This window comes from Salarias fasciatus, chromosome 7, assembly GCF_902148845.1.
Source record: "Salarias fasciatus chromosome 7, fSalaFa1.1, whole genome shotgun sequence".
Lineage (NCBI taxonomy): Eukaryota > Metazoa > Chordata > Actinopteri > Blenniiformes > Blenniidae > Salarias > Salarias fasciatus.
In genome coordinates this window covers 25,929,740-25,956,533 of record NC_043751.1, presented here as the reverse complement: position 1 = coordinate 25,956,533, position 26,794 = coordinate 25,929,740, and the positions used below count along the sequence as shown (strand labels likewise).

General features: G+C 45.7%; 1 protein-coding gene and 1 long non-coding RNA gene across 4 annotated transcripts in view; one reads left to right on the top strand and one right to left on the bottom strand.

Moving 5' to 3' along the window:
* Positions 1-26,794, bottom strand: part of mob2a (MOB kinase activator 2a) — a 59,987-nt gene that overhangs the window by 25,344 nt on the left and 7,849 nt on the right. Inside the window, exon 1 of one of the 3 annotated variants that reach the window (XM_030095576.1) lies at positions 9,935-10,100. The exons of 1 other annotated variant lie outside the window; for it this stretch is intronic. In XM_030095576.1, the coding sequence (XP_029951436.1) occupies positions 9,935-9,972 (38 nt within the window). In that variant the 5' untranslated portion in view covers positions 9,973-10,100. Of the gene's footprint in view, positions 1-6,866; positions 7,226-9,934; positions 10,101-26,794 lie in introns of those variants that run through there. One more of the 3 variants, XM_030095575.1, reaches the window with a different exon arrangement.
* LOC115391363 (uncharacterized) lies at positions 1,389-2,846 on the top strand. The gene is made up of 3 exons (XR_003931765.1): positions 1,389-1,475; positions 1,556-1,894; positions 2,141-2,846. It is a non-coding gene; the product is annotated as an uncharacterized LOC115391363 (long non-coding RNA).

Below are 26,794 nucleotides of genomic sequence, written 5' to 3'. Positions count from 1 at the left end.
CAGCAAACTAGGTCTTCATTTACACAAAGTTCATTTTTGCGTGCTTTCAGAAAAGTTTCAGGTTTACAAGGCAACATTTAGAAAAAGATGTCCAATTACAAAAATAATGAATAGGATGTAGTTAGCAAAACACAAGTTGGTGTTTTGTAATAGAGCCATTTATAGGGCTATCTTCGTCTTACGTCGCACTTCTAGGGCCTGAGCGTTTTCAGAAAGTTGACACATTTGCACAACAACAAAATCAGAGCATTTTCAAAAAATTCTACCTTGTTAGTCGTTCCCAAAAAAATTGCGTTTTCAGTGGCTCAGAGCATTGTTGTGGTGGAAATGGAGCTCCAAAATGCCCTGAAGGTTTGATGTTTTCACTTGAAAACGTCATGTAAAAAGGCCCTAAGACTGAGGAACGAAGATTCAAGACAAAGAAGACAAGGGCAGCAAATGTTTTGGAAATTCCTGAGCCAACCACGTTTCACTCCTCAGGGGCATTACTGGAATGACAGCGAAACCTCAGTTAGACTTACATTTACAGTACACCTTCTGTTAGCCTGCAGATGGTCCAAAGAAAGTACTAAGCAATGCAAACCCCGACACTGGAAGAACCTTTAAGTTCACACAGTGTAACTTCTACTCCTCTCCTGTTAGAAAACCATTCCTCTCAACACATATGGAACCAAACACAATGCAGGAATGAGGTTCACAGATGGTACGTCAGTGTGGAAGCGAGGGAAGTGGGCGGAGGCAGCTGCTGCCAGCCTAACAATAGCAAAATAAAAGAGATGTGGACAAAAAGGACACACAGGAGAGGTCAAATCAATACATGTCCCGGGAGCAGAGAGAGCAGGGACACGAGAGCCGATGATGGCGTCTTCTTCCGCTCCACACAGATCCTGCGTTAACGGATGAGCTGTGGCGAGACCAATATAATCTCATCCTTTCATGAGCTGATGAGATGACCGGCTCTTAAAGCCGAGGACCTGTGCATGTTTGTGTGTTCCTGCCTCTCCCTGCACCAGGAGAAGTTTCTGCCTTCTGTCTTGTTTCCACTGGCACAAAACGGGCTCGTGTTGCTGCATCTGGAAGATATTTGTTAACTCAAGCTGAAGCTGCGCAGTAATCTTTAAGTGGTGATACTAAAAAGTCAAATTCTACTGTGATTTATCATCAAACTGGTAATCGGTTCATTCCTAAATGTAATTGAGCCTCGGAGCTGGCAGGCAGCTTGCAGAAGGCTTCCAGTGGTACAAAAGGGTATTCGAGGTCCGTCCTCATTTGGCCGAGAGCCTCCGAGTTCTCCAAGCGATGGTAATAAATGTTCCGAATGCTGCAGTCAGCGCTCTGCAGCACCGCTCCTGAGCCACACGTTCACCACCGCTCCTCTCTGATTAAATATAGGCTCACAGAGATGGAGTTCGGCGTGTGTGTGACTCACGACTCAACGTGACGTAAGTGAGATCCAGCTGCACTTTTTAAAAAAGGTGAGAAATATTCCAATCTGCACTTTAAAAAGCTGGTTTTCTGGAGGCTACTTATAACTTCCTCTCCCCTCTGTCCTCAGTAACAGCGCCATGTCAGACGGTAGATAGCGGAAATAAATGATGGGGGGCACAGCTTCCAGAAGCACTGCAGCACACAGCTAATTACACAACTATGCAGGCAAGTGTGTGTGTGAGGAAACATTACCTACTCACCACCATCTTTCTCTGTTTAATTAGGCACCCCTCCCCTCGCCTCTTACCCTGGCCTGGGATTTGATAAACAGGAAGTGAGGCGCCCGAGCACTTCCTGGCTCCCTTCAAGCGGGCCTCTGGTTTCCCAGAGGTTGAACGGGTAAAGCGACGGGCTGCAGCGGCGACCGGTTTCTCTGCCACCTTCACAATCCACACAAAGCCCCCAGGTGTGTTGTTTCGATCACGGAGTCTGTCTAAACCCTTTCTCCTGCCACCTGACTGACCTTCCAACTATAAAGAAACACAATGAAACCATTAACCAGGTTCCAAAGAGGCCACCACACAGCTGGAACACACTTTTCCATGCCTACAGGGCACCTGCAGCCACACACAGGCAACTAATGCTCAGCTATGCAGCGCAGATCCGGCGTGCAGTGTGTCTGCAGAGTTTAATTTCTGTTTCTCTCCTGCAGAGATTTCAGTTGATGGAAGTTGCTTAATTAAAGACAAGATCAAGCGCTCTTTCTATTGGTCTGTGAGCCTGACTGTGGCTGTGCTGACTGGGAGGATCTAAATACGGAGGTGAGGTTAGTGCAAGGCCATCTCTTTTGCCGCCTCCTGAGCCAGCAGAAGGAGGACGCTCCTGAAAACACACACACACACACACACACACACAGCCGTCTGCGTTATGCAACTGGCCTCGTGTGTGAGGTCTGCCCTCCGCAGTGGCTCCACGGCAGGTGAAAGTCGAGAAGGACGGTCGGGAAAGTCAAAGCAAGACTGAGGGACGTCGAAACGTGTGCACCGACCGACCTGCCAGAGTCTGATGAAGCACATGCTGAGTAAACGGAGACATCTGACAGGGCTGTCACTGTACTTCTGATTATATTATTTAAAACTTCACAAATAGTCTCATTCAGAGAGAAGAATAGACTAAAACCCATGTATGCATGGCTAGCACTTATGTGTATTTTATCTGACAATTATTTCTGGGTGTCCTTTAAAAAAAAAAAAAAAAATAACGAGCTTGAAAAAATGTCTTTAATGTACTTGCATAACTTTTTATGCTGCATTGCTATTTGGTATTCACAAGATCGAAAAAGCACTGAAAGATCCAAAACAGAAGTGTCTAACATAAGGTTCATGGACCAAATCCAGCCAGCAAGAGGCTGCAATCCACTCCACCAAATTTTAACCAAGCAAACTGTGAAAATTTTGAAGTAAACAATGATATGCATATATATATATGTATATATATATATATATACACACACACACACATACATATACATACATATACACATACATACATACACACACATATATATATATACATATATATACATATATATATATATATTTTTTTTTTTTTAAAGACAAATTTGTTAAGAGTAGCAGACACAACACTGAAATTGGTGATGTTGCAATGAATACAAGCTACTTGTTGTGAAAATGCAAACTAACCTCAAAGCCAAGAGTTTAAAAGAAAAAAGATGCAGAATGCAACAGTATACTTTGACATCTCAATGCATTTTGCAGCAGAATGCATAAAACTGGCTTCACGTTGGACATGTCTGAGCACCTTAGAATCAGTGTCCATTATATTGATGTTGACAGAAGTGTAAAAGATCCTGCTGAACTCAAAATGCAACATGTGCTTTGTTTGGATGGAGTTGTGCACAACAACCACAAGTTAGGCCGCGAGGAAAATAAGTGGTTAAATGGAATGACAGTAAAGAAAATATTAATAAAAGAGCATCTTCCCAGAAAATGGTCCTCATTAGACCATCAATAATTCATTTAAAATTTAAAAGCCAAAGTTGCAGTTTGGTTTCATGTCTAAGCAATTTTTCTGCAGCCAGAATGACAAATCAGCGCTACTGTACAGCAGAGTCACCACAGGAAATCATGTCATCCAATTCCTCCAGGCAACGCTTTTAATAGATAATGGTTTAGGGAGATTTCTCTGCAATAAGTCATTGCCGCTGTGCCGTGTGGCCAAATTTTCCTGGAGGATTTGAGCACGATTCAGTTGGAAGAGGAGGGAGTGTGGGGTTCATCTGTGGAGAATGGCGTTGCACATCTCGGCCAGGCCAAAGATAGCCTAATGAGACACACATGGCAGCGAGCAGAGCCTGCTCTGCTCAAGAAACACACTCACAGCTATTGTTCTACACCACACAGGATAAAGTTTACTCACTGGGCCGCTGTGAGCTCGTGTATATGCGAGTCTGAATATGGCTGCTTTCCAGCAATATGTCAACAACAATATATCTTCTGGAAACATTAAACTCCATAAATGAGTGGAAAATAGGGCCCTTTTCCCCATAATGCAGCACACGTGTACGGAGGAGGGATGGCCAGATTTTAAAGTCTTGACATGCCCTGTAGACTGAAGCTGAATGAAAACCTGACCCAAGATTCAACCCTGACTGCAGCAGCTGCTGGAGGAGATCCTGGAAAATCGATCTCGTGAGTCTGTGTGTGGTGTGCGCCTGTGTGTGTGTGTGTGTGTGTGTGTGTGGAAATGAGTTCACACGTGACACTGCACATCCCCGGAGATAACTCTCAATGGCGTCACAAGGCTGAAAGTCCATTTGAAACCGAGTGTGCAAATAACTTTCCCAAGAGGCCTCCTGATAAAGAAAGTTTGAGCTTTAGGGTCACACAGTGAACTCACTACAGTCCCGCTCAATGCAACTAGATCTCTTTGCAGAATAAGCGGTTTGTTAGATGATCTTACGAAAGGACCCTGGTTTTTACACACAATTTTCAATATAATTCAAACTTGACTAAAAAAAAAAACGTTCATTTCCAAATTTCTGAAAAAAAATTAACATTTTGCATCAATTTTGACTTTTTAAAACTATGAGCATATGATTTTTCCTTTTTTCACTAAAAAACAGAATATTTATCTAATGAAAAAAATGAAAGTAAAGGAGTTGTACTGCATGTCTGATGGATATTCTTTTGCATTGGATTTGTTATTTGTGTTCGCCCTTCTATGGACCAATCAAGGTCAACCAAAGCACTTATTTAACCGTATTTAATGCAATTAAATTCTGTCTGTTTCACACTCTTCATATATTTCTATCTCTACACTGCATGTGAAATTCCAATTCTGCTCTAACAACCTATGTTCCATCCAGTCACAGTAGTCAATAAAACAAGGAGAACAAGCTATTTCTGCTTTCTTTTTCACACACAGGCAGTGAAAGACGACAGCCTACAGTCATTTCAACTTCAGACTATTTATTCTGAGAAGAATATGTTTAGTCTTTATATGGAATTGCTGACATTTAAATCCCAACCAGATTTGTAAATATGTCAACAAAAACATCTAATCCACCCACTTCCACAAGCATTGAGTTCATTCAAGGCTACAATCTCAGAATACCAGGAAGGAAATTCTGTTGCAAAGTTGATTAAACGCCATTAAATTCAAAATCTGTTTGTGTTTCCATGTTTTTGTAATATAACCAGAAAGATATTTCCAAAGAACCTAAAGTCCTCTATACACAGAAGCTAAATTGTCATGTAGGTACAAGGTTAATTAGTCTTTCAAAATGGCAATCAACTGAAGTGTGTTTTAATTATATCAATGCATTTTTTTTTAAAAGATTTGGGATTGCCAATGTAAACGTCCAGTCAGTTCTCCTCAGACTCACCTCTGAGGAAAAAAGTCACTGAAAGAAATTCAACTTCATTTGATTTGACTTTGCATCCTACGAAGGCAGTCTGTTCAGAACGGGATGATGGACGCTGGAGTTGGCCGAGCGTGACGCACTGCTGGCAGCACTTTCTGTTCCCCACAATGCCGCTGCTGAAAGCCGAAACACCGGAGCTCGGGAGGCGGAGGGCAGGTCCGAGCCGAGGTCAGCGAGGGACCCGCTGGGATGGGTGTGCCTCCACAGACGCACATCAATTAAGACATGCAACATCACCGCCGCGCAATCTGATTGGCCCGACGCGGACGGCGAGGGAGGGGGGGAATGCTAAAAATAGACCTGACGGCCCTTCTGGCTTAATGAGCCCGTGAACGGTCGGTCCAGGTCCCACCCCTGCCTTGATTGCAGCTGGGGGAGAAATAAACACCAGTACTTCTGGCACAGGTCCTGCCTTCACAAGGCTTCTGTGTGTGTTTCGGCGAGAGTTTAACACATGTGGAGCCTCAGATTTACAGGACACACACACAAACGGCAGGCTGTTCCTCATACGAAGAGTAGCAGTGAAGTGTAAACAAAGTCTTGAATCACAGTGAGGCCTAATCCAGTCCAGCTGTGCTGTGTGCATCTACGCTAAGGCTACAATTTTACCCTCGCCCTCAAAATGCTCCTTTAGGACCAAAAAGTTATATTTAGAGTCTTTACAGCATTTAAGTCACGCTCAGACTGGATAACCCCACAACCACAAGAGAGGGGAACCGGATCCCTGCAGCCAGAGCGCCGAACCTAAATCATCTCAGCCTTTCTCCCAAGCATAACAAACAGCTAACTGGATGCCAGTAGCACTGTCAGGTCTTTATACCAACAAGCTGGAACACAGGACGGCTCCGTCAGGCCGATCTGTAGAGAGCCAAATGGAAAAGTACACGTTTATTAAAAAGAGTTCAGTCTCTCAGAGTTAAATCTGATGCTCTGCAAGCAGCAAACACTGAAAAAAGTGGGGGGGGAACAAAAAAAAAACAAAAAAACGTCCTTGTCATTTTCTAAGAGAACACAGTGTCCAAATAAAGGGGCACACAGCAGGGTGAAGCGAAAAGTTGAGCAAGCTTGACCCACCAGCTGCCTTTTGGCTGCAATCCATTTCATTCCAAACTAGTACTAACCAACCATCAAAACAAGCCCAGTAACCAACTAGATCTCACACTCCTCCTCCTCCTCCTCCTTCCCGGTCACCTATAGGAGGTTGGCTGAACGCCATCGCCATCCCTGTGTCCGCAGCTCGCTGCCTCCTCCGCTCCTCCCACCATTCAAGACGCCCCGTGAGTCTGACTACAGCAGAATCGCTGCCTGCTACACCAGCGCTGTCCTCAAATGTCTCCTGCCAACCGCAGCACAATAAACAGAGAGCCAGCCAAACGAGCAGCAGAGGGAGAAGTCTGCGAGAGTCTGAAAATGGAAGTCGCGGAAAGTTAACGACCTGCACAATGTCAACAAGCAGCAGGGAAGAGCAGGGAGAGGTCGACGGAGGGGCTACCTATAGAAGAAGCAGTCGCAGCACACCAGAACCCCCATCCAGCAGGTGATGAAGCCGAGCCCAGGTGACGATGCTCCGACCCGCAGCACCTTCTCCTTCCCCTCTCGTGCTCGCTCCCTGTCTTGGAAACTCTTCTACAGGTGCACCACCGGGACCAACGCTCTCGGCTCCGGCATAGCAGTAATCACACGTCCGCTTGAACAACCTTCGACTTTAACAGCGGACGACGCACTCGGCGCGGCGCAGGCTGAGAAATCATTCACAAAAGCAGACACACTTCTCTGAGCATGCTTCTCTTTCTCTCTCCCTTCCAACTACTGCAACTCGGCTGCCTCACTTTCACACTCTTGCTCTCTCTCTCGCTCTCTCCCTACCTACCTCCCTCCCTCGCTCGCTCGCTCTCCCTCACTCTCTCACTTGCTGGCTCCCACTTGAAAGGCGGGAAGATTAGCTTGGCAAACAGAGTCCCATAAACAAACTGCTGACTGCTGGGCAGTCCGGAGTGGACTGCAGGGGGGAGAGACAGCAAGGGACATAGAGAGAAAGAGAGAGAGAGAGGGAAGGAAGCAATCCCTGAGAGACAGCAATCTAAGCCATCTGTATACATTCGAAACAAGGACTAAACATCCTTATCTCCACCCATCAGTCACAGACCAAACATGCCCTGTTGGCTAAATCTGAGTCTCAGACAAATCCTGTCGAACCTCTTCCAAAAGTTCTTTGGGGCAGCCAGTTGACGATCTCTCCATTCTTGTGAATGTCAGGCGACAGCAACCTCTGAGGTGCGGACGCAGGTGGCTAACTGTCAACACTGAGGTGGAGCGAGATGCATGAATAAGCATGCAGGACAGGATGTACGCAGCCTCATATTTAATATCCGTGACTCTTCATTCACTCAAATGATGCAGAGCTTTGGCGAGGGAGGGGTGAGCGCGGAGACAAGCCCCCAGGAAGTGAGCCAATCACTGCAGAGCGTTTCGCTCGTAGTGTGGGCAAATAAGGTGAAGGGCAAAGTGAGTGACAGGCCTCATTACTTCTCTCTTTCTTTTCCCTGCATCGTTAAACGAAAGCAATCACTTTCTGTTGCTCGTTGCTATTCACCTCCTCACGCATCAAAACAAGAGACTGCAGTGTGCTGATCGATGTGTGCCGCAGGGACTGCCGGACTACACACACACACACACACACACACGTGCAGGATTAACGGAGCGAGAAGAAGGCAGCGTCCGGGTCCGCCAAACACCGGCGTTCAATGTCAAAGAGGCTAACTCCACTCAGCTGCTCAGTGACAACAAATCACTGCAGCTTGCCAGGAATAAAAGACGGAGATAACAGACGCAGAGGCGACAGTCACCTTCAGAGGATCATGGTTATGTAACAGCTGCAAAGGGGACAGTTTTGCCATCTTTTTTTTTTTTTTTGCTGACTCATCAAAGCAGCACTGAAACGAGTTATGTTTATTAAAAGTAACCTGAGCAGGTAGAAATCCTCACCTAATCTGCAGGACGACACACACAATGAACTCTCTCTGCTACTTCTTTGCTGCTGTTTGTTTGTAGACGACAAAGAAGAACTGCAGCAGCAGCAGCAGCAGCAGCGAACCTCTTCTACATCCACTGACGTCATCCCTCCACACCACCACCTCCTCCTCTCCTCCTGGTGCTGCTCCCCAGCAGACCGTCACCAGGAGCTCCAGCTAACAGGCCTCCTCTTCCACTGTGTAATTACCTCATCTCTCACCTGCATACACACACACACACACACACCATCAAAGGAGCAGACGACACACGACTCCCTCATGTACACTTAATGATCACAGAGGTGTGTTGTCGTACACTCTTTCTTTCTTTTATATATACATCTGCGCACGCTTCCTAAGTGGGAAAACAAAGGGCAGGAAGAGGGCGTACGCAGCGATAACACAATTCTCACATTTTCAAGCCTGCGCTGGAGTCAGCCAGCCAAGTTTGGCACTCGCCAGCTCCCTTTGTGTTGTGGTACCTGCGAATCAGGATGTGGGCTTTTTGTGTGTGTGTGTGTGTCAAGTACAGCGGAAAGCCGTGCGCTCTGTAACGAGGCAGGACGGGAAGGGGAGTGTCGGAGGAAAGGTGGAAGAAGCCAAACTGCCATTAAATCAAACTGTCACTTTCAACAATATAGCCAGATTTATTGCGGGTCCTGTTGGAAACTTCCTCAATCCCGTGAGTCTTATCGTGAATATCCAGACCGAGCACAAAAACAAGACATCCGCAAGAAACAAGGTTGAATCAGACGAAAACAAAGAGGCTATTTTTCATATGAACTTGTGACTTGAGTAGACAGACACAATGTGGTGAGAAAAAGAGACGAGCAGCAAGTCGGGGGGGGGAAAGTCCGGACTCGTGACCAGGTTTAAAAACACTGGGACATGAATGGAGGTCGCAGCGAGAAAGTGGGTTAGGAGGGGAGAAGATGCTGAACACATATCGAGTTACAGCATGATGAAATTTCAAGATGGGCGATAAAACAATGAGGGAGAGGGAGACAAAGAAAGTTGTTACAATTTCTACCGTTTTTCCTGAAGGGAAGGGGGGGGGGGGGGAGACAAAAGAAAGAGCCCAACCTCTAAAAGCAAGACAGACAGGTTTCTCTTGATCCGGCCACACAGATTGGATTACATGTGGGTGCAACGATGGTGAAAGGGCACAAGGAAACCGATGGCATGATCTGTACTAGACTTCAGGGTGGATTTCAAGGGAAATCAGTGCTAAGTTTGTTTCTTTTATTTTTGTTGTTTTACATAAATACTTATAAATCGAGAAAAATTACATTTTATTTTTAAAGTTTATAAATAAGAGGCTGATAAAGCGTCATGTTGTAATACTCATTTCAGAAAGCAAACAGAACAAACTGGATAAAAAAAACCCTTTATGGGAATAATCTCAGAGAGAAAGTGATTTATGAGACAGGGATGGGAGGAAAACGTGCAGTCCTCACCTCACACACTCCTCCACACGGACACACTGTACCAAGTTGCACGCGCGCACGCTTTTTTTTATTATTACTATTATTTTTACGCACAGTCTTACCTATTTAGCGTATAGGAGCCGTTTCTTTTAAAGCGCATCCTGGACGAGAGGAGTCGGATAAAGAAATCCAGAATTGACGGCGTGTTCAGGAGGACTGCAGACCAAACAGATGCGGAACAAAATACCGGAGTTGCTTCTTTGCAGATCTCTCCACACACAAACACCGATTGTCCCCTCAGACCTCCACCCTCTCCTCTCCTCCTCCGCCTCCTCCTCCTAGTTTCCTTTGGGGCAGGGTTAGCGAGTCTTCACACCATTCAAGCAAATGAAATTTAAAAAAGAAAAAAAAAAAAAAAAAAGAACGGCAGCGGGAAACGTGTGTGAGTTGGGAGAAACCAGGTGATGTGAAGCCGGAGTCTGCCGCTGGATTCCGCTCGGCTTTGTCCACAGACCCGCTGACGCAACCTCCGCGCGTTTTTCTTTTTTCCTTTTCTTTTCCTTGTATTTCACCACGAAGGAAAAAAAAAAAAAAACACTAATCAGAAACTTGCGCCTTCTCCTTTCATCGCGTCTGGATCTTTCCCTACATCTCGGGCTCCAATCGCCGCCCCCCCAAAAAAACAGAAATAAATGGAAAAGAGTAAGCTGCGGTGTCTTTATGGAGGACAGTTATCGATGCGCGCAGCTTCCTGCTCTCCTCCATTCACGCGCCTCTCATGTTTCAATCGCGTTTCCTCTCCGAGGAGCTATATATACACATTTCTGTCCCTCCATAAGCTCCAACACAAACCAGACGCCGGCACGGCTCTTGTCAACGCTTGAAGGGTGAGACAGATTTGAGGCTAAGAATAGGGCTGAGGATCCATTAATGCCATTTAAATCCAAAGTGGCCCTTACGCGCGTCTTTCTCGTGCGCACACACACTCCCATTTGTACGGAAAAACTCCTAAAAGTAAAAACTGAAAAAAATAAACCATCTACAGTTTAGTACAGTAGAAATAAATAATAAAATTGACGTCTGGACAGAGCGCTTGTAGTACCGCTTGTGGCCACTAGTTGATAAACGAGTCACTCCTCAGCCAGCAAAATACAGTCCAAACCACGTGTGTGCAGAGAACAATATGCTATAATAGTTAACGAGAGCACGGACAGACGACCAAATTGGACTACTATTACAGGCGAATTCAAGTTTCAAACTACCAAGTTCCAGGAGAATAACTGTATAAAAGTGTATAAAATTATCAGATTGATATGTGGGTTTAAAAGCACCAAGAATGTAACCTTACAGATTTAAACAATACCATAAATCACATGCAAACAAGAAGTAAAATGAAAAACCATCCAGTGATACTCTAATTTGTTCAGGTATGAGGAATCTCAAAGCAACTTCATCAGGTCGGCTGGACCTGGTCAGAGATCTTGGAAAACGTTTCAGCCCTCAGATTAGTCAACCCACTCAAGTCAACAGCAAGAATTATCAGTGCAACATTTTCAGCCAATACAGGTCATTTATTACCTTCAATATGAGTAATTCGCTAAATGTCAAGTCCTTAAAGTGGATTTCAACATCTGTTCTGTTTGCTTTTTGTCCCCTCCATCCCCAGCCGCCAGTCAGGCAACATGTACTAAGAAGTTATCTTACCAATTACAGACAAGTTCAGTCCTGGATTACAGGTCTTAGACAACCTATTTTGAAGGATACCATAAATAATTTACCATGTGCTTTAAAGAAGATTGGCTCATGTGTCCATGTCCTTCATGGCATTCTGTATGAAAATGCGGTGAATTCAGGTATGAAATTGCTGAGGAATGAAATCCGCTGGGTCGGAATTGATCAGAAGCCTTCCCTGAGGACGATGTCGAGGGGAGACGATGGAATGAGTCACATGAATGTTAAAATGCAGAGACCTGACAGCCCGGATAAGTTAAAGTGACTTTGAGCAGACGCAGAGGTGACAGTGAAATGACTCGAACATGTGATCTGTGTACAGCGTCCACTCACCTCCCTCCGAGGTGGCCTCAAGTGTTTATGCGTGTCCTCGGGGTGGAAAGGTGGGCGCCCCGGCTGGATCGCCTTTACCATCAGCTGATGTGTCTGTGTATGCACTCACAACAGCTTAAGGCGAGTCTAAGCTCTTGTTTTGTCAAGTTTGGATGTGGATGGCTTTAACAAATGATCAGGTTTGGCTGGGAGGAGCTGGTGGAAAGAAAACTATGGGAAGGGACAGAGTGACTAATAGAGAGTTGGCTCTAAAGCTTTAATGTACAGCAAGGTCAACAAGAGGGGATCTTACACTGGACTAACGTAATAAATTTCTCATTAATAATGATGTTATGTTCATATATTACAGGTTTGGTCTGCTCATTGCCACCACTGGTGAAGTTGCTCTGTAGGCGTGGTTCATGCAAACTAAACAAGCTCAGAAGCAGTTTGAAGTGAACCGACAACCTCCCTCCATTTAGCCATCATCTTGTCTCAATAGTCTTGGGGTTTTTGACAGAATTATCGAGAGCTAAAAGGCCCATATGCCCGTTCCCTCAGGACTTTCTCCAACCACCTCTGTTTCATCCCAAACTACACCCAGACCACTTTCAATTCAACCTTATTTATACAGCGCCAAACACAGCACAGTCATTTCCAGGCACTTTCACAGAGAAAAAAACCCCCAACATTTTCCGCCTTGTAATCACCCGTAATAACAATCCCACTTTGTTGTCTGTCCATACCAATGATTGTGTACCCACCATTGCTAATGTTTAGAGTGTATTGTTCTCTGTGCAGGTGTGTGTGTGTGTGTGGTCTCATTACAAAAACAACCACCAGCATGCACTCATGGCCCACCATGAACACGCTACATTGTTTTCAGCTTTTCCTCCATTCAGGGTAAATGGACATAGTTTTCAAAATGTCGATGTGTAAACAACAAACTTTCTCACTTTTGACTGAGCCAGTCAGAAGCGCCGTCTCTCTGCAGCAGATCTTCAGTATTTAAACACTTTATAAGCTGTTGGTGAGTTTTCAGCTGGTAAAGACACCGCGACAATAATCCCCAGGGAACATTCAGTCTAGCCCCAGCATTGCTGCGAAATGTGCATTAAATCTGCCTGAATGTTAGTCTGACAGTGAACTGAACTGGAACAAAAGCCAACATTTTTACTGTTTTGGTCTGGAAGCCACAACCGCATCGCTACAAGTACGGCGAAACAGGAGAAAAAAAAATATCAGAAATTCTGAGACAGACATACATGCCTGCCTACAGCAGTATGAAATTAATTGTCTCATTAACTTTTGTAGATCTGCATCTTGAGGGATTAAAGCAATAAACAATGAATCCAGACGAGTTAAGTTTAGAAGCATTCGGGGGGTTTTCTGCATGACATAATGGGAGTGTGGTGTGAGAGACTTCTCAATTTTAAACAAAAAAAAAAGCAAACTGGGATGGTTTCATGGCTCGCAGCTCATTTATTACAGTAAGAGCAGCCTGGCACTGAAAGTGCTGATCAATCTCACTGCTGCTCCTCCACTAGTTCACTGCAGAGTTACAAAACAGACAGTGGAGGAATGAGAGGCGGAGGAGGGAGAAAACGGGATGCATATGGGGCAGAGACAGAGGCTTGAAGTAAAAAAGAAAGAAGAAAAAAGTGAGTACAGCTATAGGGGCACTGTTAACTTTTACTGATGCAGCTCAAAACAACCCCCTTCTTTTATTTCCTCCTCCTATTCATGCTTAATCTATTCCTCCTTCCAACACTCATTCACTGGCTGTACCTTAACTGCCCCTGATTTTATTGCTCTCTCCGCAGCCCCTTCATTAAGCTAATTTCTTGCCTGTTTCGCAATTCCGAGTCCCATTCAGGCCTCTTTTCCCATGCAGACCTCTCTCGGACCTTTTCTCCTCCTCCTCTGTCCGTCCAGCCAGATTCTCCCCACATTCCTATTCCCAGTGCAAACTCACAACGACTTTCATGCGTGTCCATGCATACTAATGATATCAATGATGCTAGTTAACGGAAGAGGTCTCTTCTGTTTTGTCCACAAATGATGCTGGAGAGTTGCCACCAAGGAAGGTTTTTTTTTTTTTTTTTTTTTGCTAATAAACCTTCACTGTATTGTGTCCAACAACAGGGAAGCTTCCAGAAAACAGTCATCATTTGCTGTGGTGCCACAGTAGAAGAGCCCTGGCCCCTCCACAACGACTTCTAAAGCTTTCCAGGAATACATAACACAGAGTCCAACGCTGGACCATGTCGCACACACCAAAATGGAAACACACACACACACACACACACACACACACACACACACACACACACACACACACACACACACACACACACACTTAAAGGCTCACTGCACCAACTCTGCGTGTCTAAGTGAAAAGGCCATGCTACTGTAAATGCCACGTCCTCCACCACAGACATACAGAAAGCACACACACACAGACACTTCTTCTCTCACAAATACACCACACCCTGCTGCACTGCCCTAAAAAAAAAAAAAAAAAAAAAAAAAAGAAAGATGAGCTTATGAAACCACTGGCATGTGTGCATATTATGCAATTTAATGTACAGGAGGCTATGCTGCCAGAAACCAAGCGCATACCGTTTTCCTCTCTCTCTCACACCCGTGGGTTCACATCTAAATATGTTTCATCACACAAACAAACACACAGAGCACAGCCAGAGGTATATGTGAGCTGGGGCAAAGCCAAGGGCTGCAGTATGAAAGGGCCTATATATACGGGCCGGCTGGGCGACGCCAGCGAGCCGTCAGTCAGTCTGTGTCCATCTGTAACATTCAAGGAATGAATACAGGACACCTTTACAGTGAATTCCTGCAGAATGTGGAGCTTCGAACATGTCATATAGCTCTCATTGAAATGTTCTGATCAGGTGCTAAAGTGTAAAAAAAGCCAGTAAAATGACAGCGATGTTGACATGTTCTTTAATTTGAAAATCTCACATCTCTATTTTTCCATTGGTGCCTAAACATTACTATCTTTCGATGTCCAGACAGGTTCGCTTTCCAATTGAAATTCCACCTGATAGGGGAAATGAAACGCAGCCCAACCCATACATTCATCACTTCTCAAGCATTTTGAGAATGTCAGGCTCAGAGCCCACTTTCAAAAGACATGTCACTTCCAGCAGTTAGATTATTACTCAGTTTTTGCTTAATTTTTCACACTACAGTCTTTCTTCACTCTGTGGACACTGACTAAGGTTGGTTGATCATATAAAAGAGCACTGCTACAAGGAAGGCCAAAACACAAAGACAACTAATTGTGTGATTTTCTAAATAAAACATGATTTCACTTCTTTCCACTAAATGCTTTCTAACTAGGCTTTTCAAAAATGATGCCATTCCCTTCATGTCTTCACACCATATCACTGCATTTTGTAAGTTTGCTCCCAATTCTAAAGAATTGTTAAACTGAATGTCTAAATACAGTCTTCCAGGACCAGTGAGCGCTGCATGGGGCCAATGACGGCGGGTCTCTGATGCCACCTGCTGACAGAAACAGAAAGACGCAGCGCTCACAGGAAAAGTCCAGCATCTTGACTTTGTCATTCCTCGGGCGGTGAGAGAAGGACCGCAGGAAACCTGCAGGCAGCGGCGATGTGCTGATGTCTGGTATGCAGGCTGGTATTGCTGGCATGTGAATAAAGGCTTTGTAACTGATGCAGGGGAGCAGGCGAGGAGAGATCTGACAAATAAAGAAAGGATGAATGAGGACGGCGGTGTAATGGGTGCATCGTTGCCTTGGTGACATCTGGTATTGCTGGTATGTGACGCACGGTGAGGGCATGAAAGACGGGAGGCGAGGGAAAAACAAGGGCTTGGTTCTCTCCTCAGATCAGAGCATCATATCAGGAGCTTCAGGCATTTTTACTATCTAAATGAGAAAAATAAACACTCAGAGGTGATTCTGCTATTCGAAAAAACAGCATAGCAAAAACAGGATGATGATCTACATCATCAAGCCTCGGCATAAAAGCGGAGCCGAACTATCGATCTGCGGCTGCCTCTGGCTGCTGGTCGACTGGTATTGCTGGTTTAATGCGGTCATGTGATACCGGACTGGAAAGAGCCGAAAGAGCCCGGTGTATGCTGGGAAGGCCTCGGGGCCAGGATTATGCAACCAGATCCGATTTCATGCCCACTGGATCTCTCCCCGTTTCTTGTTCTCCCTCTGATTATCTCCACTTCTGCGTTTCTACTGGATTGCTTCCTCCTTGCCTCGTCACTCCTCCATCAGACCTGCTGAGCAGGCGGCGCTCGCTACATCCTCTCCCGGGACGCGGCGAACTCTTCTGACCTGCTGAGATCAATATGATTGACCAAACAAAGTTACACAACTGCTGATGAGTGATCACTTCTGATCCTGCAGCACGTTCCTGCCCACTGCTCTGACAGTCAGGGAAACTGGAGACGTGCTGCCCTCTTGTGGAATAAATACACAATACATCCATCTTGTCAAAACAGTGAACCAGACATGTCTGCAGAGAGCTGTCACCGTGTTCGCTCTGTAGAGAACTTCTTGAGGCTCACTTACAGCAGTGTTTAGATAAAGGACTGAAAAAAAAATGTGTGGTAAACTGGTCAAACCGGAAAGTTTACAAAGGTTTAATGCTGAAATTACAGGCTTTGCACGCAAGAGACTGAACAGGCAAAGGAGCAGATTTGTGTTCTTACTGACTCACATTTCTCACAGTTATCAAGTTCAAGGGAAGTCTGTGAACCGTCAATGCTCATTTCATTTGATTACGGGCAGTATGGGCGTTTCCTCCAATTTCCTCCAAAAACATCTAGAGCCAGTTCATTGTCAAGTGTGTGTGAGTGTGTGTGTGCTGTCATGGACCGACAACCTGTCCAGGGTGTATCCTGTCATTGTCCATAATTTGCACAGCCACTGTAAGTTGGATAAAGTGGTGGAAGAACATGCTGCAAAGATCTCTTTACTCCACAGTCAGTCACACATTCTGATTCTCAATGCTTGTTTCATTTATTTTAAAAAGCAGCACGTTCCCACATCCTACACCAAGCTCAGACTGTTTGTCCAAAAAATTCAAAAGTTTAAAAAAGTGTCAGTAACACATGCAATTGTTAAAAAACAAAAAAACATGCCTGATGGTTAAGAGAGACTCGCCTCTCGGCCCCAATCCAATGCAACAAATAATAGGAGACTGTAAAGATGTATTACAGTTTGGTTTAGAGACAGGTTTTGAATCAATTCAGACACCTCGACCAAACCTTCTCCTACAGCTTGATGTATTTCAGTTCAAATTCTATTTCATATAACGCAACTAAAAGCAGTTTGAGAGCCAGTAGGCTAAAAAACTCAATTCTCTCATGTAAATTCAACCCTGATCCATATTAACACGGAGCTGAGCAGGAGGCTCTGTGAGGGACTCCAGATCCAAATTCCACCATTAATGTATTTAAATCTTCAGACTGATGGATGTGAGAAAACCCCACTGAAAGCATTTGCTGAGCAAATGGAGCATCTGGAGTTGAGCTGTGAGCTAATGCCTGGAACAGGCCTTGCTCAGGTAGCTAAATCCTCACCCTGGAAGCGGTTCACTGCTCTCAGTCGCGTTCAGTGACACCAAGCTGAAGTATTGGGGGGTTATGTAACAGCGAGCAGGGGCGTGCGTGTTTGCCGTTTCTAGGCAGGCCAGTTTTTAAAGGGCATCCCTGACCTGCCACCGCCTCCCAACACATCTGCTCCCTTTGCAGCTGTGAGAGCCGAGGTCCAGACAGACGACCCCAATAAGGCAGCGTCACTCGGTTAAAATCAAAAATTCAGTTTCATACATTCATTGTTTTTGGAAAGGTGAATTTTTCATGTCCCGTTGGTTCTATTTGATCAGCCAACGCAAAGTGATTAAAGGAAGTTGACCGAGCGAGATGCACGAAACCGAAAGGTTTAAAAGAACAGACAAGTGGCTACAGCCGCCGTACAACAGGCAAACCAAAGCCCACCGCGCAAGGTACGCTACGCTTCCTGTGCTTCTGCATCTCAGTACTTCCTTTCGAGGCTTCCTGCGAGCTCCTGCTGCGCACTCGGCGTCCTCGCCCCGAGAGCGAACAATGGGAAGGAAAGGGGAGCTGCTCGCAGCGGGCGGAGGCGGCCAGCAGCAGAGCAGATAAAGCGGTGACAAGTCGGAGCCAAAACATGACGACGTGTGTAAACATGTGCACGGATACAGGTGTGCACGAGGACACACACCCTGCTCATACAGGCGCGCACAGGCACGGTGCCGATAACGGCCATGAAAAAAACCAAACTGTGGGGGCCAGCAATGCGAAATGATTACCCAGTTTATCAAAAACAACATTTAAAGGATTAGAATGCTGACTGCAAAAACACTCCCTCCAAAAAAGAACCCAAAAAATTAAAAACACACACACACAAACGTCACACAGCGGGATGTAACCAAAATAATACTTTGCCCACTTCAGCGAATGGCTGCCACTTTGTCAAGGTTACTTGAAATCCCCCGTGGTCATGAGAAGCCTCCCATCTGTGGGTGTTTGCAGCACACACACACACAGACACACACACACACACACACACACCCACCCAGCCGCCTGCTCTCCGGCCCTGAGCAACACATGAACTCACCAGAGCGAGCGCGAACCAAACCCCTGACCTACTGTTCTTCCACGAGAGGAAACGGATGTGGGGAATGCCTCTTGCACGCGTACGCGCACACACGCGAAGCAAACGTGCAAACTGACGCATCATTCCAAGATTCAGTAAAGAAATACAGAGTAGCTGTCCAGCTCAGAAGAGTTTTAACACATATAACAGTCTAGTCTTTCCAGAGCCGTACATAGAACTGCTTTTAATTCAGATCTGTTGCACATTTGAAGTCCTGGAGGTCACAAACAGAATGGGAGCCTGATGATAACCGGGCGGGGGGGGGCTTCCTTCCATCTGGACAGGTTTAAGGTTAGGACTGAGGGGAGATCTTCTCATGAAGGATATTCACATGGGAGATAAAAAGTGTATGTTGATTTGAGCCATTTTCTTTGCTACAAACAAATGTGTAATGTGTTCATCTCTATGAACAAGTGCATGTGAGAGTCAAGCTTAAAAAAACAAACCAAAAAAAAAATACGTGAAGCTTTCCAGACATATTTACAGCAATGTCACAGAAGCACAAACAATCCAAACAGATTGTATCTCAGCTGTCTTCATAGCACAGCCATAAAGAAGCTTATATGACAAGGTTGCATAAAAAAAACTAGAATCTAATATCTCATGTCAAAGCCGACAAGTCTTCATGCAAAAATGTGCTGCTGCAGATTTGCCGATTAATGCGCAACTCAAGAATATTGCGGATATAGTACACATTACCATAAAGAGCAGGAAAGGGAGACGATAAGAAGGGAGAAAATGCATAAAGATGTGAGAGGTCAGGAGTCAGCGGCGAGCTGCGCAGACCTTCTCCCTTCACTGCTCTTATGTAGGCTAATCTCTTCCATCTCACCTCCCTGAACTGGCTGGCTCACTTAGCCTCATTTAACCAGCTAACGGCTGGTGATAAATCAGCGGTACACTCCTCTCGCCTCTAATCTGTAGTAGCCTGCTCCGCTCGGCACACTCCCCCTGATATATGACTGGGCCGGTGCAGCTCCAGCAGGTAGGAACTCACTGCTGGGAGCCGGTTAGACGGCAAGCAGGAAATGATGAAGTGCGGGCAAAACTGGAGATAAAGAAGAAGGATGAAGACAAAAAGAGGGCAAAAGAGACCGAAACATCGGTATTTCTTCAGTTGAACTGTGAATTTTCATGAGTATCTATTTCAGTATTACTTAACCTCATTTACGTTCCTTAAAGAACCACCAGTAAATCCAAAAGGGGAAAAAAAAGACGGGTGTCTTTTAATTGAATAAGCGATATGTTTTCAAAATTTTAGCAACGAGCTTCTTTAAAAACAGAAAGTTAAAAGGTAGTTTGACCGTTTACCACGGGGGGCAGACATCAGGCTCGTGGCCCAAAACCAGTCCACAAGAAGCAAACAATCTGCCACAGAAAATCTTGACAACTGTAGCTCTGCATGGTTAGAAAAATTGTGAGAAAAATCTGAGATCGGTTTTGAAAGCGAATTCATTGACTCTCAATGCCTTTATCGTAGGAACTGGCAGCGCAAAAGCAAAAAAGTTGTCACGTGAAGAAGGCCACAGAGGGCCACATTCTCCTGGACTTGGTAGTTTTAGAGTTGAGAGTCAATTCCTCCCTGCTCTGCTTCAGGATAAAGGATTAAACTGTTGCAAACCCCCCCCCTCAACACCACCTCGGTTGGTCGTTAGCACGGCAGCGAGCTCCCTGTGCTAACAGACTCTCGGCTCAGCGTGAGCATTTATCACAAGCCGCCCGGCTCGCAGACCACCGGTGATTAACAAGGCTTTGAGGAAAGGTCATGTTTTACAGGTCTGCGACCGGGAAACACCGCGGAGAAGAAAAGAGCAGTGTGTTGACACGGTGTCAGACAGCTGTGCATGCAAACTCTAACCGTGTTATAATGATGTACGTACACAGTGTGTCTGCTCCGCAGCGCCGCCCTCAGCCCATCGGCGTTATCTGCGTCTGCGCGGACCTGCTTCCTCCGGGGGATATCAGAGGCCTTCCAGAGCCAGGTACTGGTGTTTGTGTGTTGTGTCCAGCATTAAGCTCTTCTTCCCCACTCCTCGGAGGCCTTGTCAGCAGCTCCCATACACTGACCCCAACCCAGCAGCGGAAATCAGACGACCCCCCCCCCCCCCCCACGCACCACGCAGCTCCCTTCCTCATCTCTCGCTTTTTGTATTTGTTCCAAGTCAAACCTTCCCTACAAAACAATTCCCTCCTCTTCAACATGCTTTTTGAGAAAAATAAAGCACCCCGGGCTTTTAACACAGTCCCGGCTTCACGTGTTCATGTTTTGCACATGCTTAAAGTCAGGCCTGAACCCGACATTAATCCGCAGCACCCTTCATGTCAGAGCGTAAAGCGGAGGCCCACGCTCGGCCGGATATCGCTGGAGGTTTTGTTTCTGAACACATCAGAGCGACGCCTTCCTCTCCTCCCTCTATCTCTGTCCACATGCTGTCCCATCCCTCCCTCACAAGTCGCAGAGACGTACGGAGCATATGGGCTGATCAGAGCCATACGGCGGGGCTGTCAGCGGACACATATGAAACATATGGCTGCCGGTGCTGGCCTGTCAGCCATTAAGCCCGCTCTGTCACCGGCTCCCTCTAATCTCACCGACTGCTTCTCCGCTGTTTAATTTATCGCCTCGAATGCGTCCACATGTGCAGTATCAAAGCACGAACATGCACGCACAGGAACATGTGTAGAAGATAAAGGGCGCAGCCACTGAGTGGGACGGCTCCGCTTTACTTTTCCCATCTCATCGCTTTAAGTGCTCCGATTAAGACAACACACCCTGTGAGCGTGTTACAGTGATGACAAACGCCCAAAACCTGTTCAGGCAGACATCTTCCGCTTTTGCAGGACAAACTGTTCGGACTCTGAGGGATACACTTGTTTTATTTAGTTGCTAGTGCTTGCAATGCTGAGCAAGATCAGGCACAGAATACAGTGTTCAATGCTTGAGTGCTAAGCTCAACTGTGAGAAATTTGAATTCTTAACCATTAATTTTTGCAATTAAGAATAAGTTTGTAACATAATATGTATAAAAATCATAATAGCTAAAGAAAAAATAGGCACAATCCCTGCTTCAAATCACTAATATTTGCAGAATTCCTTTCCCTCATGCATCTGGAAGCTTCTCGCACCTGCTTGCTGCTCCTTCTTAAGATTCCTTCACTGTGATGCTTTCAAAGTCTCATATGATGGAGGTCATATCAGATTCCTGCTCCCTAAGGCTTTCAGTTGAATTTCAGTCAGGTGGTCACTCCATCGCCTGTGTTTGGTTTCATTACCAAAATAAAGATCAGCGGAAATCCTTTTTAAAAAATGTAACATATAAATGCAAAAATTTTCTGAAACAAAATTGCACAAATGAGTTTTCACTTGAAATGTTGAGCAAACAGGGCTTAAGATGACAGAAATGTCGGTAAAGCAAAAGGAAGCTCTTTGTAGATAAAGTGCGACAAAGGATTCTATCAGGATGCACGCCACCTCTGACACCAGCGTCGACTTCCTGACCGCTGCTGCCAAACAGGAAGCTCTCAATAGAGAAAAGGTCAAGAGTGGCGTGCTCAGTCCTTTCTCCAAGTGGGACAGTTTCATCGTCAGTCATGTTGTACATCACTGTACCGTCCCACCTTTTTTCCCTTCAGTTCCTGTAATCCTATTTGCAGTGAGTATCCATGACACAGGGATGAGGCATATACATGTACACAAACACAAAAAAATAAATGACACACACCTACATCACAGCCAGGGGGGAAAGCGGGGCTCGCTGATTTAACATGGATATAGAAAAACAGCAGAGAGAGGAAAGTTTCAAAGAAAGAAAAAAAAGAGAGTGAGGCAGAGGAGGAGCGCAGCCTCGAGTACTGAGATGAACCCGGCTTCCTGAGGCATCGCAAGCTTTTAAAGCGTGTGCGTAAACTTGTCTTGCCTTGCCTGATGCAACATGGAGATCTCTAATCCAATTAGAGCTCGGACCAGCCTGGCGGCCTCGCCTCAGCCACCAAGGACAAATCTGGCTGGCTTACACCGACACCGGGAGCCCACCGGCTCTGCTGCACGGATTCAGCAGCTCGTCACTCAGCGGAAAACCTTCCCGAGGGAGTAAACCACTCTCCTCCTCAGCCCACCCGCATTAAAGAACTTTCTCCTCAAAGACAAATGAGGCGTCACTGGTTGAGTGACGACCGACACTCAGTAACGTCTTGGTTTCCAGGTGCGGGGAATCCAATCACACAAAGCATTTTTATTCCTCGGTCTGCGAGCATTTTCTGACCCACACTGCATTTCTCTCTCTTGTCACTGGCAGCCGGGGCCCCATGCCGCTAAATCTCCCTCTCTGTCCTCTATTGCAGACCTCTGCTGTTTCTAATCTAGCTCCCTGACCCCCGTCGCCGCTCCGCATTTATCTCAATATCTCACCTATCGCCCGTGCACCCTCCATCCCTCACTCTTCCCAGCCTCTCATGCAGCTCTCCTCCTTATCAGCCGCCCTCCTTTTTTACTTTTCTCTGATGTTTTCAATATGCTCTGCTCCACTGCTCCCCATCATTTTCATTTTATTGCACTTCCTCACTTTTGATTTCATTAACGGACTCAATGACAGGATGTTCGGCTGTGTTCTGCTTCCTTGCTGGCCAGAGGAAATCTGGACAATTTGGAATCAGGATAGTGCTAATCTATTCCATACTGTTTTTTGACTTTTTAGCTCATGAGCAGAACATGGATGACTTCTTTTTGGAAAAAATCACATTAACACAAATTACGCATTTAGACTCCTACATATCCAGTCAACGATCTTCAAACCATGGACAGATAGCCAGTCCAACCCTGTAGCTAATCTGAGATTAGACTCCAACCACACCCAAATGACAGCTAATAAGGCGTAGTTCAGACTCTGCATGCAAATTAGCCTGTTATGTAACAAGAGAGGCCCCATTTCCATGAAAATGCTTTGATTTTTTGATTTTGTTTCACAAAAGTTTCGGTGTTACGGAGCCCGATTACACAAAAACAGCAGAAACAGCCTTTCCGTTGTGATTTCAGCAGCTCGACCCACCGCTGCTGTGTAAACGTCGCCTGAGACATGAGCAGATCCACTCTCACCTTTGATTTTGGGCTGCACACTTTTTTCCACCATCAGTGGGGCTGTATTATTCTAGTCAGAAAAAAGGTATTATATAATGTTGTTTTTATCCACAAACTAATCTGACAGACTTCAATTTGTTGAAAAAAAAGAAAAGAAAAGCGATTGGCTGAGCAGGGCGTCCTGTGTGGGTGGACCGCAACGTCAACAACCCTAAATCCTGCTGCAGGGGGGCTCCAGTTATTTTAGCTAATCTTGAGACAGCTCTGACCGGCAGCGGCCCGTGACCATGATACTGTGTGACAGAACAGTAGCAGCTCGGAAGCCTGTGGCGGCCCGTCAGAGCTGCACGAGGAGGAGCCAGTCGGGTCCTGGGTCTGCGTCCTGAAATTAAACAACATGTTTGGAGAGACGGCGTCCCGCTGTGACCAATAACAAGAGCTGGAGGGGCGGGGGGCAGCTGATTAGTCACGACTGTCCCTGCCCCGTGTCATCCTCTCATTTCCCTCGACTGTCTCTCTCGCTCGCTCTCTCTCTCTCTCTCCGTTAGTTGGCAGTGCCAGTGGTGTGCAGTGGTCGGGCTGCCCAGAGCAGTATGAAGCAGTAAACACATTTGCAGCACGGTGCCACAACAAGAAGCTGAACAACACAACGTCACCAAATTTATGACTCAAGAGTTAACCGTTGCAAAACAAACCTCTCAGCATACAAACACTCCCCATAAAGCGGATTTTGATCCGACTTGTTATTGCTGGTTAAACGTCAATCTGAGCAGTTGACTCTGTGAAAGCTGCTGAGCAGGTCGGGACCCGTGTGAGTGGGTGGAAAAGCACCACAAGCCCGGTTCGCTCCAGGTACTGAGGCTGCTTTCACTGAAGCCTCTTTCTGTTTGCACCTGGACTCAATACAACACTGTGCAGGGGCTTTTTCTGAAACATCAGAAAGGTCAGAAAAGCAGCAAACTTTGGATGAGTTCCCATTTCATTTAAAAAAAAGAAAAAGAAAAAGGAACCTGCCCAATACAGCCATTGGTGCATTTGGAGGATTCGGTGGTGATCCACTTCTGCAGAGTCAGTAGACGACAAACTGCAGAGTCACTCTGGCATCATCTGTGAGCCTCTCCCTGTCCCAGTCTCAGAGACCAGGAAGGGAGGATGAGGAAGTGGAGTGCTGTCTTAAGAGACGAATCAGAGTGCAGCAGTGTGTACATAACACTGTGTGTGTGTGTGGTGTGTGTGGCAAGGCCATTTTCTCCTCCTCAAAAGGAATTGAATAGAGTCTTTATGTCTCCCTCAATGATGCACACTGATGCCGTGAAACACTACGATACAGTACTGTGACTGCGAGGCTCACTTACAATTCACACAAATATGGTTGGACGATGGCTCGCGACGTCCACCATCAGATGATGTAAAGATGAAGATTCTGTGTTGACTGTAAACATTCAGAACAGCGGTGTTACAACCGGTCATCGTTTTTCACATTTCTCACATTTGGTTGAGCCAAAACGAACCCTGCTGTGTTACTGTGGCTGAATGGAGAGCCCAAAGCTCAGTCAGGGGACAAATCACAGTTCAATGCTGCCGTATCCTCCTCATTTGTCCGTGCCGATGCACAACACACAATTTGATCTCCTTTCTTTCTGTATTTCCGAGGCCGGGAGTCTGCAAGCTTCATAACCACAAGAGTCATTTCTGCCCCTTTTCCAACAAGTAGTTACGTTAGATCTTCACAGCATGTCCATTTCAAGTGGATTTAACCAAGTTTTAGTCACTGTAACTATTGTTTTTCATTGTTATATAAATTATATTGCAAATTAATTTATTTTTGAGTTTTTTTTTTCATTTTCTGTGATTTTAGTCATTTCAGATATTTTAACTAGACTTTTACCCGTTTGAGCAATTTTTTTTCACCCATTTAGATATTATGACTGTTTTTCCATTTCAAGCTGTTTTCAGACATTTTTATTTGTAATTTTCACCTTTTTTCCCCCCGTGATATTTTTAATCAAGTTATGCTGCAGAGTATACATCAAAGCAACTTTCACAAGACATCTGAAAAATAAGTAACAGTGAGGACAAAAGCAAACCGAGTGTAAATTTTCCTTTTTGACTCCTGACTTTGCTCTGGGCCAGAAAGCTGTGTCGCAAATATAAACACGATCAGCAACTTCTCAGTGTCACCTTTCTGTGAAGCTCCAGTCCGTGAGGCAAAGCTCTGATGGTGTAGCTCTCTTATTTTTTCTGCTCTGCTGATGATGAGGAGGAGGAATCGACGACCGTTGACCCACAATATCACCGTAACCTCGGAGAGCAGAGACAACTGGCCGATGTCAGGAGAGGAGACGAGGGGAGACTTGTTTGTTCAGACTCTGTCCTTCCAGCTCCCTTTCCTCACCAAACGCACATAAACAGCCCTGATGAAGCTCGCACAACATTACTAAGCATACAGCGTTGCCTCGAACGTGCCCGGCTCTCGATGCTGCCAGCGCCCTGCTGGAGAGGGGCTGAGCCGCCCTCGGCCTCGCCCTCTCCGGCTGAACGCCCGGCACGCAAACGTCTCTGCACATCAGCGTCCCGGGAGAGAATTAAAAAGGAGGAGGAGGAGGGCAAGGGAGACAAACTGAGCCTGGCAGTGACCCACGCTGTTGAAAGTGAATAAAAATGTTCTTTTTGGGGAGTAAACAAACCTCGACATGGAAGCACACGATGGCACAGGAGCGTGAAGCTCGATGCCGAGCTCCAGCGTCGACTGCACACTGGAAAAATGTTGAAAGATGCTGACCGCTTCGCTGGATTGATAAAAATATTTTTTGCAGTATCAATATAAAAAAAAGAGGAATATGGCTGTCATTATCTTCTGAAGCTGAATGTATTGCTTAAGCGTGGACACCACAGTGTGGCATGCACTATAGTTAAGCCCCGGGAAACACAGTGGAGGCCAATTAAGTCAATCATGTCATCTGACAATATCTTTGCTGCTTGTTACAACAGATAAACTCATTTTTTATGCTCAAGACTAATTTACAAGAGAAACCTGTCGACTTTACCACAGTGAATTACTGTCTGTGTAATACCAGCTCAGAAAGGTATTAATAATACTCTTCTTTCCTGATAGAAAGCTATGAGAACTTTGGAAGCAGAAAGTGTAAACGTGCAAAAAGGTAAGAAAATGAACGT